Source organism: Pelophylax lessonae (genome assembly GCF_965119305.1).
Source record: "Pelophylax lessonae genome assembly, chromosome: 3".
Lineage (NCBI taxonomy): Eukaryota > Metazoa > Chordata > Amphibia > Anura > Ranidae > Pelophylax > Pelophylax lessonae.
The window spans coordinates 23,543,155-23,556,046 of record NC_138770.1 but is presented as its reverse complement, the minus strand read 5'-3'; the positions used below and the strand labels follow the sequence as shown (position 1 = coordinate 23,556,046).

The window sequence follows — 12,892 nt, the reverse complement described above, 5'->3', positions numbered from 1 at the left end:
ATCTTATGTATACGATATTTCTAAGGGAGCAATTTGGTGTATTCTTTTTATTTTTTAAGATTTTTGTATTCTAAAATTAGCTTATATTTTTTTTATCAAGCTCCTGATGAGTGGATGAAAGTTCCACAAAACGCGTAGAGATATAGATGTGAAGACATATGTATCTGGATACTAACCATGTATTATTCATGATATATATATATATATATACACGTTTATTATTGTATATTATTATAATATGAATTGTGTAAATACATGGCAAGATACCCTTTTTTGATGCCAGTCCTCTACATTCTATATCTGTAATTCTATCTGGATTATGTGATGTCGTATTTGTTATATATATATTATCACTCATGTAATGAATAAACATTTTTGAGACTTCACTTTATCTGGTCATTTAAGCAAGCAACCTACCTCATCTAAAGTCCCATGACCATTTTTCCTTCCTTTTGCGTCTCCTGTACTACTGTATGTCTGCAGTCTCTGACCATCTCCTGTATCATGTCTGCAGTCTCTGACCGTCTCCTGTATCATGTCTGCAGTCTCTGACCGTCTCCTGTATCATGTCTGCAGTCTCTGACCATCTCCTGTAAGATGTCTGCAGTCTCTGACCATCTCCTGTATCATGTCTGCAGTCTCTGACCATCTCCTGTATCATGTCTGCAGTCTCTGACCGTCTCCTGTATCATGTCTGCAGTCTCTGGCCGTCTCCTGTATCATGTCTGCAGTCTCTGACCATCTCCTGTATCATGTCTGCAGTCTCTGACCATCTCCTGTATCATGTCTGCAGTCTCTGACTATCTTCTGTACTATGTCTGCACTCTCTGACCATCTCCTGTATCATGTCTGCAGTCTCCGATCTTCTCCTGTACCATGTCTGCACTCTCTGACCATCTCCTGTATCATGTCTGCAGTCTCTGACTGTCTTCTGTACTATGTCTGCAGTCTCTGACCATCTCCTGCATCGTGTCTGCAGTCTCTGACCATCTCCTGTAGTATGCATATCTCCTAGCACAAACCCCCCATATCACCCCATCACAAAGCCTTTTGCCTCATCCCCCCCAACACAAATCCACCTCAATCACCACTCCTAGCATACCCCCCCCCCCCCAAATGTATTTTCCTAGAGCAACTCTTACTTCCTGCCACCCTCAAACTCCCCCTCTCCCCTTAAATCCCCTCCATCAATCTCCTTGCAGTGCCTCCCTACCTCACATGATGCCACAGTGCCCGGGGCAGCCTCCCCTTCTCTTCACCTCTTATCCCAGCCTTGCACTGGACTGTCTACTTTCCAAAAAAGGTAATTTGGGGGGTATTTGTACTGCCTTGCCATTTTCGGGCCTCAAGAAAGGAAATTGGCCATTAGTACATCAGGATTGATCACTTTTCAGATATATATCCAATAGTTTGTAAATTCCAGGGGTGCTCAATCTGTGGCCCGTGGAGCTCTCTAATGCTGCCTACGGAGTCTTCTGATGTGGCCCACGGAGCCCTCTGATGTTGCCCATGGAGCCCTCTGATGTAGTCCACGGAGCCCTCTAATGTGGCCCACGGAGCCCTCTGATGTGGCCCACGGAGCCCTCTGATGTGGCCCACGGAGCCCTCTGATGTGGCCCATGGAGCCCTCTGATGTGGCCCACGGAGCCCTCTGATTTAGCCTAGAAAGCTCATTGATGTGGCCCATGGAGCCCTATGATGTGGCCCACGGGGCCCTCTAATATGGCCCGTGGAGCCCTCTGATTTGGCCCACGGAGCTCATTGATGTGGCCCACAGAGCCCTCTGATGTAGCCTAGAACATTAAACCAGGGAAGCGCATGTCCAGGGTCGGCAAACCATTGATCACATTCTGGGCTTGCGGAATTGCCACCCCAGAACTTTAGAGTGCCTTGAGCGAGTGTCGGCAGCGGAGAGAGCAGTAGCTGAATAAGCTGATGCTTCCCGCTGTCCCAGGCAGAGATACTGAGTACACCTCACCTGGGTACTTTCTATCATTTTTTTTCACACAAATGGAGCTTTCTTTTGGTGGTATTTAATCACCTCTGGGTTTTTTATTTCTTACAAAAAAAAAGACAGAAAAAAAAGGTTTTTCTTATTTTCTGTAAATTTTGAAAATAAATAAAATTTTCTTCTTCACTGATGTGCGCTGATGAGGCAGCACTGATAGGCTGCACTAATGGGCACTGATGAGGTACTAATATGTTGCACTGATGAGCACTGATAGGTGGCACTGATGGCCACTGAGAGGCAGCACTGACGGGTGGCACTGATGGACACTGATGGGCAGCACCATCAGTGCCCACAATCAGTGCCCATAGTGCTGCCAGTCAGTGCCCATCAGTGCCTAGATGAGCAGGCACTGACTGGCAGCACTATGGGCACTGATTGTGGGCACTGATGCTGGGCAGTAACTGGCACTTTATTTACATTTTGTGTAATCAGGGCACTGATGATCAGTGCCCTGATTACATGTATCTGTCTCCCCTGTGAGGAGGAGCCGCTGATCGGCTCTCCTCGCCTCACACACTGACAGTGTGAGGCGAGGAGAGGCGAATAACGGCACTTCCTCATTTACATGTGACTGGCTGTGATTGGACACAGCCGATCACATGGGCAAAGAGTCATGTCATTGACTCTTTACCGAGATCAGGATTGTGCCGTGTCCTAACAACCTATTGACTGTGCGCTTGGCAGGATTTAAATACTAAAAAAAAAAAAAAAAAAAAAAAAAAAAAAAACACAGAGCACACAGAAAATTCAGGTGATTGGTGAAGTTCTCCTCGGCCCAAACCACTCGCCCATCCCTAGTGGTGTTTAGGGAGGGAGAGGATGCATGGAGTGCATAGGTGGGAGAATACAAGGCTGAGGGTGTTGTCACCAGAGTGAGTAGAAGCCTCTATCCATTGTGTATCCATTTCTTCAGGACAAATGAGGAGCTTAGACTGAGAAGTTTGGAAGTAGTAGAAGTGTTCGTAGTAACAGGGATGTTGAAGTCGCTGAGAATGATTGTGGGGATTTCAGAAGAGAGAAAGTAGGGCAGCCAGGCAGAGAAGTCATCAAGGAAAGTTAATACCGGTCCAGCGGGGCGATAAATCACAGCAATTCTAGAGGAGATTGGAGAAAATAGACGTATACAGTGAGCTTCAAATGATGAGAGGGAGGAGAGGGAAGAACCTGGAAGGTGCTCTGTGAGGATAGGAGGATTCCCACTCCACCTCCCTTGTGTTCCCTAGGTCTAGATTTACACCTACTTCATTCATCTTATGGTGTTTATCAATAAATGAAGTAAACTGATCCATGTGCAAATTCATATACAACATAAAGTGCTTTGTGCTCAAGATGCTGTTCCCTGAATATCTCCTGCTTCCACTTTACACCTACTTCATTATCTCATAATACTTTCTATAAAGTAAAAACCTGTGCAAATTCATGTAATCATACAATATTTGTTGCTCAATATAGTGTTCTCTGCAAGTCCACTGCTTCCACTTTGCATCTACTTCAACAAAGTTCTATTGCTCCATAAAAGTCCACAAATGAATGAAAAGTTGATAAGGTGTGAAAGTTCTTCGTGCTCCAAACTGTGCCAGCTGTAATGTAGCCACGCCTTCTTCCACCTCTTACACACGTGATGCTGAGGGCGCCCCCTTAGTAGTGCTTCCCCACTCACCAGAGCAATATGACTCCCAGCTTTTCATCTACCAGAGTCACAAACATCCTTCACACTCTCCTCACCTCCGATGGCAAAGGAACTGGATCCTCCTCGCTCACTCCTGCAAGTCTGCTGTGCTTTCTGTCAGTCTCCCTCCTAGACTCGGCTTCCTCCTCCGACCGCTGTTCCAGCAGGAGCTCCGCCTCTTCATACACACTCAGGGAGGAGAGAAAGGGGAAGGATATACAGTACATACACACACAGCACAAGGCCGTGTTCACACTACCAGACGGTTCTCAGGGCTGCAGTTCCTCTGAGCTCCACAAGGTGGTGATCTCACTTCTACCCAGACAGGAAGTCTCTATGGAATACAGACAGGAAGTGATGTTAGGTAAAGAGGACATTCCATAGAACGTAGAGGGAGACACTGCAGGATCTGGCGGCAGAGGAGGTAATGAGTAGATTAACCCCTTCAAGGGGATCAGTTGATGATTAATATATCTTGCTTCCAAAGCTGACCACACATGGATGGAAATGTGACTGATCCCTGCTGAACCAGCTGAATTTCGATGTATCTATGGTCACCTCCCCTCCCCCACATCTCCTTCATTATGTAAGTCATGCTGAGATAATCTCCCATTGGCTGAGCAATATTCTCATTTGTCTCTGAGCTCCTTCTTGCTATTCCTCGTCCTGCCTGTTGTTTCCTTGGATTGATTTTCTGTGTAGTGACCCCGGCTTCATCTCTTGGATGCCCTCGTCTGTTGCTTGTCCTGACCTTTATCCTGATTCCTGGATCTCCTCCTCATCTCTCCTCCATATCCTCTTACACAGCTTTTCTCCACACCTGCAGTGACCCTGGGGGGATGGGAACTTGGCACCAGCATGCAGCAAAATCCATCCCCACCATTAGGAGCTCTGGAGAAAATTGTCTGCTATTTACACTCCGTTCCTCCACACGTCACCTGATCACATGAGAGATTACTTTCACAGAATCCTGACAGATTTCTGTATGGTAAAGGTCAAAGTTTACTCTTCATTTTAGGAAAAGTGGGAGGCACCCAGGAACAATGATTTGGTTTGCATGGGAGCCTCAAATAGAGAGCCCCTCAAATCTCCCCCTCCAAATGTCCCTCCATTCAGAGTCTATGTGTCCTATGACATCACACTGACCTCACAGCTCCTCCCCCCAATGTCCATCCATCTGGCTTTTTTTTCTCATGCTCTTAGGATGTGGGCGGACCCTTGGCATCCTCACATAAAGTGGGACTGTTAGTCCTGCGTTGTATGTAATGATGTCAGAATGCCTGCAACAAGTTTTTACTCTGCGTAGTGTGGGGGTCCTGTGTGGGTAAATTATACCTCAGTCTGAGGTGGGGCTTTAGTCAAATGGAAACCTGAATGGTGAGGTGAGGAGGATTCTGGGAATTTCATTTGATTTTACTATTTGTGTTCAGATCTAGAGTTTTCCTCCTGTGAAGTCTGGAGATCATATGACCATCACATTGCCTCCACCTCCCTCCCTGATAGAATAGAGAAATACAAAGAAGATTCTAGAAGTCACCAGAGAGATCATGGAGGAGAGGTGAGCGGTGCTGGGAATTCTGGGACATTATCCAGTAACAGACAAGGGATGTGTCTGGATGGTGACTGTATCATTGTGTGTGTCAGGTTCCTATAAGGTGTCAGGATGTCACTGTCTATTTCTCCATGGAGAAGTGGGAGTATTTAGAAGGACACAAGGATCTCTACAAGGACGTCATGATGGAGAATCATCCGACCCTCACATCACCGGGTAAGAGGAGACTTTATTGTAAAGGAGAGAGAAGTACGGAGGATCCACCTACATCCTCCATCATCTGATAAACACATAGAAACAATGTATTCAGTCAGTGTGTGTGTTTCCTACAGATGGATCCAGTAATGGGAACCCACCAGAGAGATGTCCCCGTCCTCTGTATTCCCGGGATTCCACACAGGAAGGTCACACCATCCCTCACCATCATCAGGTAGATGAGGAACAATCACTGATAGTATCATTAGGATCTGTACATTATCTGCATTGTTACCATTGATGTCATTTTTATTATATATTCAGAGTGGAAACCTGAGAGATTCTAAAGTTGAGGTTAAAGAAGAGATAAAATTGGAGGATGATGAGGATGGGGTGATGGAGGAGTCAGAGTTTCTAAAAGAACACAAAGATCTGTATCAGGACACCATGGTGGAGTCATCCAGCTACAGAAACCCACCAGAGAGATGTCCCCGTCCTCTGTATTCCCGGGATTCCACACAGGAAGGTCACACCATCCCCCACCATCATCAGGTAGATGATTGTCAATGATTGGTAGTTCTGATTTATATACAGCATGTTTGTTACAATAAATGTTTTATTATATATTCAGAGTGGAATCCTCGGGGATGATAATATTGATGTTAAAGAAGAGTATAAAGAGGAGGATGAGGAGTATGGAGTGATGGAGGAGTTTTCAGAAGAACACAAGGATATGATGGAGCCACCTAATACCAGGAACCCACCAGAGAGATGTCCCCGTCCTCTGTATTCCCGGGATTCCACACAGGAAGATCACACCATCCCTCACTGTTACAAGGTTGGTGAGACAGAGATTATAAAACACAGACTCATGGAGACAATGTGTGGATTTTTATGTGATGTCACAATAATAAATCTTATATCTTACAGATGATATTCTCTCTCATTTTCCTGATTTAGAGTGGAGATCCAATCGATTTAGAATTTGAGGTTAAAGCAGAAGAAGAAGAGACGTATGTGAGGGATGATCAGCAGTCTATGGAGGAGGATGGAATAACGGGGACATTTATAGAGGAGGACACTCCTACAGAGATCAGCACAGGTGGGTCATTAACACTAAATCCATTCCTCCACCCATACTGCTCACTGATTGGTCCAGAGTAGGGCGGGGACTGGGTGATATCAGCCTGTAATACCCTGGTCACTTTCCTGAGCTGTGTTCCCCGTCCTGTATTCCTGTATTTCTCTTGGATAATCTTCCTTCTCTGTGCTGCAGACACAATTTATGTCTCTAGACTGGATTTATGGAGATTCTGGGATTCGGCTGGCAAAAAAAATGTGCATGATATAGGCACCTAGGTTATGAGTTTTGGGTCTTCTGCCCCATGCCTGAGTCTAATGTCTTGTTCCAAACAAATCAGGAGGAGATACTGTACACCATATGATAGGTCCATCTCCAATCCTCAATATAACGTCATGTTCCAAACAATAAAATTGTCATCATTTCAATCGCATTATTACTTAGTGATGTTTGGTTGGGTAAGGTTGTATCATTGATCCATGTCAGATCTCTTTTTTTTTTTTTTTTGTCAATTCTTTTATTTATATAAAAGACAACTTCCAGGCATAATAATCAGTAACATTCCTTATAGAACATATGCTGAGACAGTGTATTACAACATTGAAGACAATTTATTTATACCTTTGAGATCTACATCGGTCGTAGAATAAGAGGTGTTCTACAATTCCTCTAATGGGAGGAGTTATGCAGGACTAGAAAGTACCCGGAGTTGTCTGTTCCAGTTTCGCATAACGTATAGAAGAAGAAGGAAGAAGTAAAGTGAATAAGTAGTGGAAAGAGAGAGGGAAGTAAAAGAAACCTAGAGAGAGGCAGAAGAGGATAAGTAGGTGGGATGAGGGGGGGAGGGGTAAGGAGGTGTGGAGGGGGGGGGTAGGAGGGTTATCATTGGTAAAGCTATGGCCCTACATCAGCAATACTTTCCACCAATATTTTAGAGCTCCCCCAAACTCAACATGAGGTCTCTTTAGTATTGCATCCCTTAATTAAAGAGCAGCCTTCATCAGAGAGGACAAATATATTCCATTGACCCCAGGTTTTGGTATATCGTTCGTGTTGGGGACGTGTCGAGAGAACAAGGTTTTCCATTCTATTTATTTCTTTGAGCCACATGCCAACAGTCAGGGCCTGTGGGTTTTTCCATTTAAGAAGGATGAACATTTTAGCAGCATTTAGAAGGTGACGAATGACAGAATTTTTATAGGTCTGGGCCGGGATGTTAGAGGCATGGAGAAGGAAGAGAGCAGGGTCATTGGGGAGCGGTCGGTTTATAAACCTCTGAGACATTTCATGTACTGTCTTCCAGAACTCCACTAGTTTAGGACACGACCAAAAATCATGTAGGAGTGTCCCCCGGCCCTTCCTGGCATCTCCAGCACTGATCAGTGAGTGTGGGGAAGAATCTGCTCAACCTTGACGGCGTGCGGTACCACCTTGTTAGGAGTTTGAAGTTGGTTTCTTGTATTTACATGCAGATGGATGATTTAAATGTAAACGGAATGATGTGATTTTGTTGGTCTGGATTAAAGTTACAGTCTAAATCCCGTTCCCTCTTAGCTAAGAATGGGGGTTGGTAAGTCCCCTGGGGTGTGATCAGTAATGCATAGGTCATGGATAATACCTGTGTTAGAATTCTGTTTTGAGAGCAATGTTCTTCGAAGGGTGTAAGTTGTGTGTTGCGTTCACTGGGAGGTGGCAATGAGTTTAAGAAATTATGGAGTTGCAATGCCCTCCAGAAATCTAGACGGTAGGGTCCCGAGGAGTCCATGAGGTCTTTGAGTGCAGGCCAACTAGATGATGTGGAAAAATGGGAGGCTTGGAAATAGCCTGACTCCATCAAGGTCCTGAATGTTTTATATTGGTAGCCCGGGGTAAACTGGGGATTCCCCAGTATGGGTGTCAGTGGTGAGTGCATCGGGGAAAGTGAAAGTTGTGTGAATAATTTAGAGCAGGTTCTTATCATGTAACCTATGAGGGGATGGCGTCTTATGGAGTCTGGTAGTGAATGGTGGCACAGTGGAGCTCTATGGAGGGGTATGTCGCATTGGGCCTGTTCTAGTCTGGGCCAAAGCTTCGCTTCACCATGACGACACCAGTCTGAGTCTCCCCAATTGTGTAGCCTGACAGTACTTGCATAAGTCCGGCACTGCCAGTCCACCTAGTCATTTAGGAAGCAAGAGTAGTCTCCTACATAGCCTAGGTCGCTTATGTGCCCAGATAAAATCCACTAATAGGGTGTCCTCTTGTTTAAAGTAATGTGATGGGATGAATATCGGAAGTGCTTGAAAGAGGTATAGGAACTTAGGGAGTATGCAGATTTTAATAATGTTGCATCTTCCAAACCATGAATGGAGACCAGATTTTGATTTATCTTATAGAATGTGGACTTTCTTTAGGAGGGGGAGAAAGTCGAACGTGAAGATGTGTGAAAATTTGGGTGGAATGAGTGCCCAGGTATTTCAGCACTGAGTTCATCCATTTTAGCTTAAAATTCATTTGCAGTTGGTGGAGGAGGGGGTTTGATAAGCCTACTCCCATAGCTTCAGATTTAGTAAAGTTGATATTTAGATTGGACAGAGTGCCATATGCCTCAAACTTGTGAAGAAGATTCGGTAGAGAAATTATTGGATTCATGAGGGAAAATAACATGTTGTCTGGATACGCTGATATTTTCTGCTAGGTCACCCCAACGGTCATGCCTGAGATATCCGGGTGGAGGCGTATTCTACATAAAAAGGATTCTAGTGATAATGTGAAGAGTAAGGGTGACAGAGGGCACCCCTGTCTTGTCCCACTCGTAATTGTGAAGTAGTCCGATAAGACACCATTCGCCTTAACCTGGGCAGCAGGGGCAGAGTAGATTTGTGAGATCCAATTTAGTATGGTGTTGCCGATGCCCACATGTCAAAGTACTGCAAACATAAAATGCCAATTTACTCAATCAAAGGCCTTCTCGGTGTCTGTGCTTAGGAGGACACAGGGTGTGCAGGTCTTGTTGGCTACATGTAGGAGGTTGAGGACCATGTTTGTGTTATTCCTTGCCTCACGTGTAGGCACCAATCCAACTTGATCCAAATGGATCAGTTGCGTCAGATGTTGTTGGATCCTAGTTGCTAGAATTCTGGTGAACAGTTTAAGATCGACATTTAGCAAGGAAATGGGTCGGTAGCTACTACAGGAGATGAGATATTTTCCCTCTTTAGGGATGACTGAAATGTGAGCTTGTAAAGTCTCCTTGGGGATATATGTCCCAGAGCCCCATGTATTAAACATGTCAGCCATAAACCGTCCAAGTGACAGCAAGAGTGTTTTATAATATTGGATGGTAAACCCATCCGGTCTCCCCCACTTTGGAACCACCTATGGCCTGTTTTAGTTCAGCCAAGGTGATGGGAGCCTCTAGGGATTTACTGTCAGTGTTGGACAACCAGGGCATCCAGAAAGAGAGCAGGTATTCCTCTATTTGGGTCTGTTGGGGGTTGGGGTTTGTAAGTTATAGAGCGAGGCATAGAAGGATTTAAATTCTTGTGTGATATGTCTAGATAACGTGGCTTTTTGACCTGTGTTGGAGATAATAGGTTTCTTCTTGGAGGGATCTAGCCAATAGTCTGCCACACTTATTTCCCGACTCATATGACATTTTACGACAAATTTGCATGGCTGCCTTAGTTTTGTAAAGTAAAAGGTCATTAATTTGCCTACGTAGAGCCATAAGTTCTACCTCTGAGGAGAGTGACAGAGTGTGTTTGTGATGGGACTCCAACGCATGTAAAGCTTGCAGTAAGGAGTCTAGTTGTGCTGGATGCTGTTTTTTGATCCAGGAGCCATGCTTTATGAGCACTCCACGAATCACTGCCTTGTGTGCCTCCCAAATGATTCCAGGGTCAGTATCTGCAATGGTGTTAGTCTGAAAGAAATGGTCTAATTCTCTACATCTGTCAAAACAGTCTCATCTTGGAATAGGCTTTCATTTAGTCTCCACATCCGGGTTCTGGACCATCGAAAGTCTGTTAGTGTGTAAGAAAGTATAACAGGGGCATGATCGTACCATGTAATAGAGCCTATTAAAGAGTCACGGATCGCGTGTAATTGACAATGCAGCATCTAGAAATAGTCTATACGAGAGTGTAGTTGGTGAGGTGAGGAATAGAAAGAATAGTCTCGTTCTCCAAGATGCATCGGGCGCCAAACATCAATCAATTGTGCACTATGGAGGGACTTTGCAATATGTTTGCGGACTCCAGGGGGGGGACAGAGGAGGATCCCAGAGGTGTATCCTCCGAAGGAATCAGAGGGATATTAAAATCTCCCCCAATAATTAGTTGACCCTCAGAGAACTCCAGGAGCTTCTCCATACCTCTAGTAATGAACTCATCCTGCTGGCTGTTGGGAGAATAATAGGTGGTCAAAGTCCCTCTGACGTAACCAATATTGCCCTTCAGAAACAGAAATCGGCCATTGGGGTCTTTTAGAATATGCGCGCAGTGTCCATGGTACCGTACTAGAAAAAATTATAGAGGTTCCTTTTGATTTAGCCTCCGGGTTAGTAGAGTGGTAGGCCAAGGGGAAAAACCGGTTCTTAAATAGTGGAAGCTTGTCATCCGTGAAGTGGGTCTCCTGTACAAAGGTGATATCAATTTTAGATCGTTTAAATCGTTCAACAAAATTTGCCTCTTTTCCGGGACGTTAAGTCCCTTAGCATTGATTGAGAGGATCTGATGTTATCCATGAGTTAAGAAGGGCGAGAGGAAGGTTGGGAAGTGAGGTTAGGAAGAGGGAGGGGAGGGTAAGTAATAGGGGGGCAAAGGGGGGGGGGCTGAGGTATGAAGAGAATGGAGATAAAAAGAGGGGAGGCAAAGATGGTATGAGAGAGGAAGAAAGGAAAGTCAGGCAAGCAAAGAATATGAGAGAGTGAAAGAGAAGGGTAAATCCCACAGAGAGAGGCCTCAATTTACTAAGAAACAGCAAAAAAATGCTAAGACACTCACCAGCAAGGAGCCGGATGAATGAGCGTGTGCCTATGTGGGGTTGTGGTTGGAAAGAGCCAAGGGACGGGCCCCCGAACCAACCCCCCCGCCCGGCAGCCTTCTTGAATAAAGGAAAGGTATATAAGGTGTAGAACTGCCCCCTAGAGGACTGCTGAATTTTCACACTTTAAGGATTCCCTTGGGTTACCTGTAGCAACTGCTTGCAGAACTTGCAGAAATCTTAACACTTTATGTTCTTGGCTCAGTCAATGATCAGTCTAGGGGTAGTTGTTTTTGTGGTTTTATTTCATATTGGGATAGGAGAAGGGATGAGTGGGATACTCCAACTGTTGAACTATTCACAATTCAGCGAACTTCTAGCTTGAGAATGCGGCAAGGCCGCTACTTCATCCTGCCACTTGAATGAAGCTGAGGTAAGTGTTCCTATTTGTGTTTCTCTTCAGGGTACTCCCCCAGTACCCCCTTTCTCTGTACTAGCTGACACCTGTCCACATACTACACACTCCGGAGTGTCCCCTTCCTGGGCAGACCCCTGGGCAACATCCTCTGTACTCACGATACAGTTTTTCCAGATTCTCGTAGTGCCCCAACTCCTCCAGTCAGCTCTCCTGGACCTCTGGGTTCAGCTCCTCTCCACTGGTTCATCAGGCCAACTGCCTGTGACCATCACCAACTGCTGCAGAAGAGGAGGCAGCCACCACCCTCCTTCCGGGACTTTTCTTCCTGCCAAAAGACCTCTACCTCATGTGCCCCTGGCTTTTTATACCCTGCCCCACAATTCACTGAGACAACCCATCTGTGCCAATCCCTGGGGCTGTATCAAAAGCCTGTGTGTTATTGGCCAGGTTTCCTCCAGCATCCAATGTGCCTCCCCATTGGATCAGCTGGGGACACTCCCTTAGACCAGATGAATCGCACACTGGGCACACTGAGCAGACCTAACTCACAGATCCTGCTCCCTGATAAGCAGAGTGCAATATAGAATTTACCTGTTGCTCCTCTGATAGGCAGACAGAGCCAAAACTATACTCACTCTCTAGCACCTGACTAGCAGGGTGCTACATCTTTAAAAGACGTGGATGTCCGGGTAAATTTGAAAAGTTGTGGGACATGTGGTTGGATACCCCTGGCCTTGGTCCACAAGAATTAACACTTCAAAGATTAGTCCTAGGACCACACTGAGGGCACCTTTGACGCTGACAGTGTGTTTGCTGGGTTTGGTGGAGGAAATGGCACCTCTTGGAGCACAAAGAATTTTATTGTCGGTTACTCTGTTCTATGCGTGCAAGGCTATTCTTCTACATTGGAGGAAGACCGAAGCGCCATCAGTAGAGTATTGGAAGTCACCAGATAATATTTCAAAAGATATGGCAGGGTTAGACTGAGAGGCCATCTACTC

General features: G+C 45.4%; 3 protein-coding genes across 3 annotated transcripts in view; 2 read left to right on the top strand and 1 right to left on the bottom strand.

The window, feature by feature from the left end:
• Positions 1-12,892, top strand: part of LOC309550687 (uncharacterized protein) — a 411,684-nt gene that overhangs the window by 136,748 nt on the left and 262,044 nt on the right. The window contains exons 7-10 of the mRNA XM_082251022.1: positions 5,111-5,238; positions 5,325-5,448; positions 5,565-5,662; positions 6,059-6,265. Of these exons, the coding sequence (XP_082107148.1) occupies positions 5,111-5,238; positions 5,325-5,448; positions 5,565-5,662; positions 6,059-6,265 (557 nt within the window). The remainder of the gene's footprint in view (positions 1-5,110; positions 5,239-5,324; positions 5,449-5,564; positions 5,663-6,058; positions 6,266-12,892) is intronic.
• Positions 1-12,892, top strand: part of LOC309549786 (uncharacterized protein) — a 304,712-nt gene that overhangs the window by 138,108 nt on the left and 153,712 nt on the right. The window lies entirely within an intron of this gene.
• LOC309550695 (uncharacterized protein) overlaps positions 1-12,892 on the bottom strand; it is a gene marked incomplete at its 3' end in the record, with an annotated part of 321,308 nt that overhangs the window by 213,477 nt on the left and 94,939 nt on the right.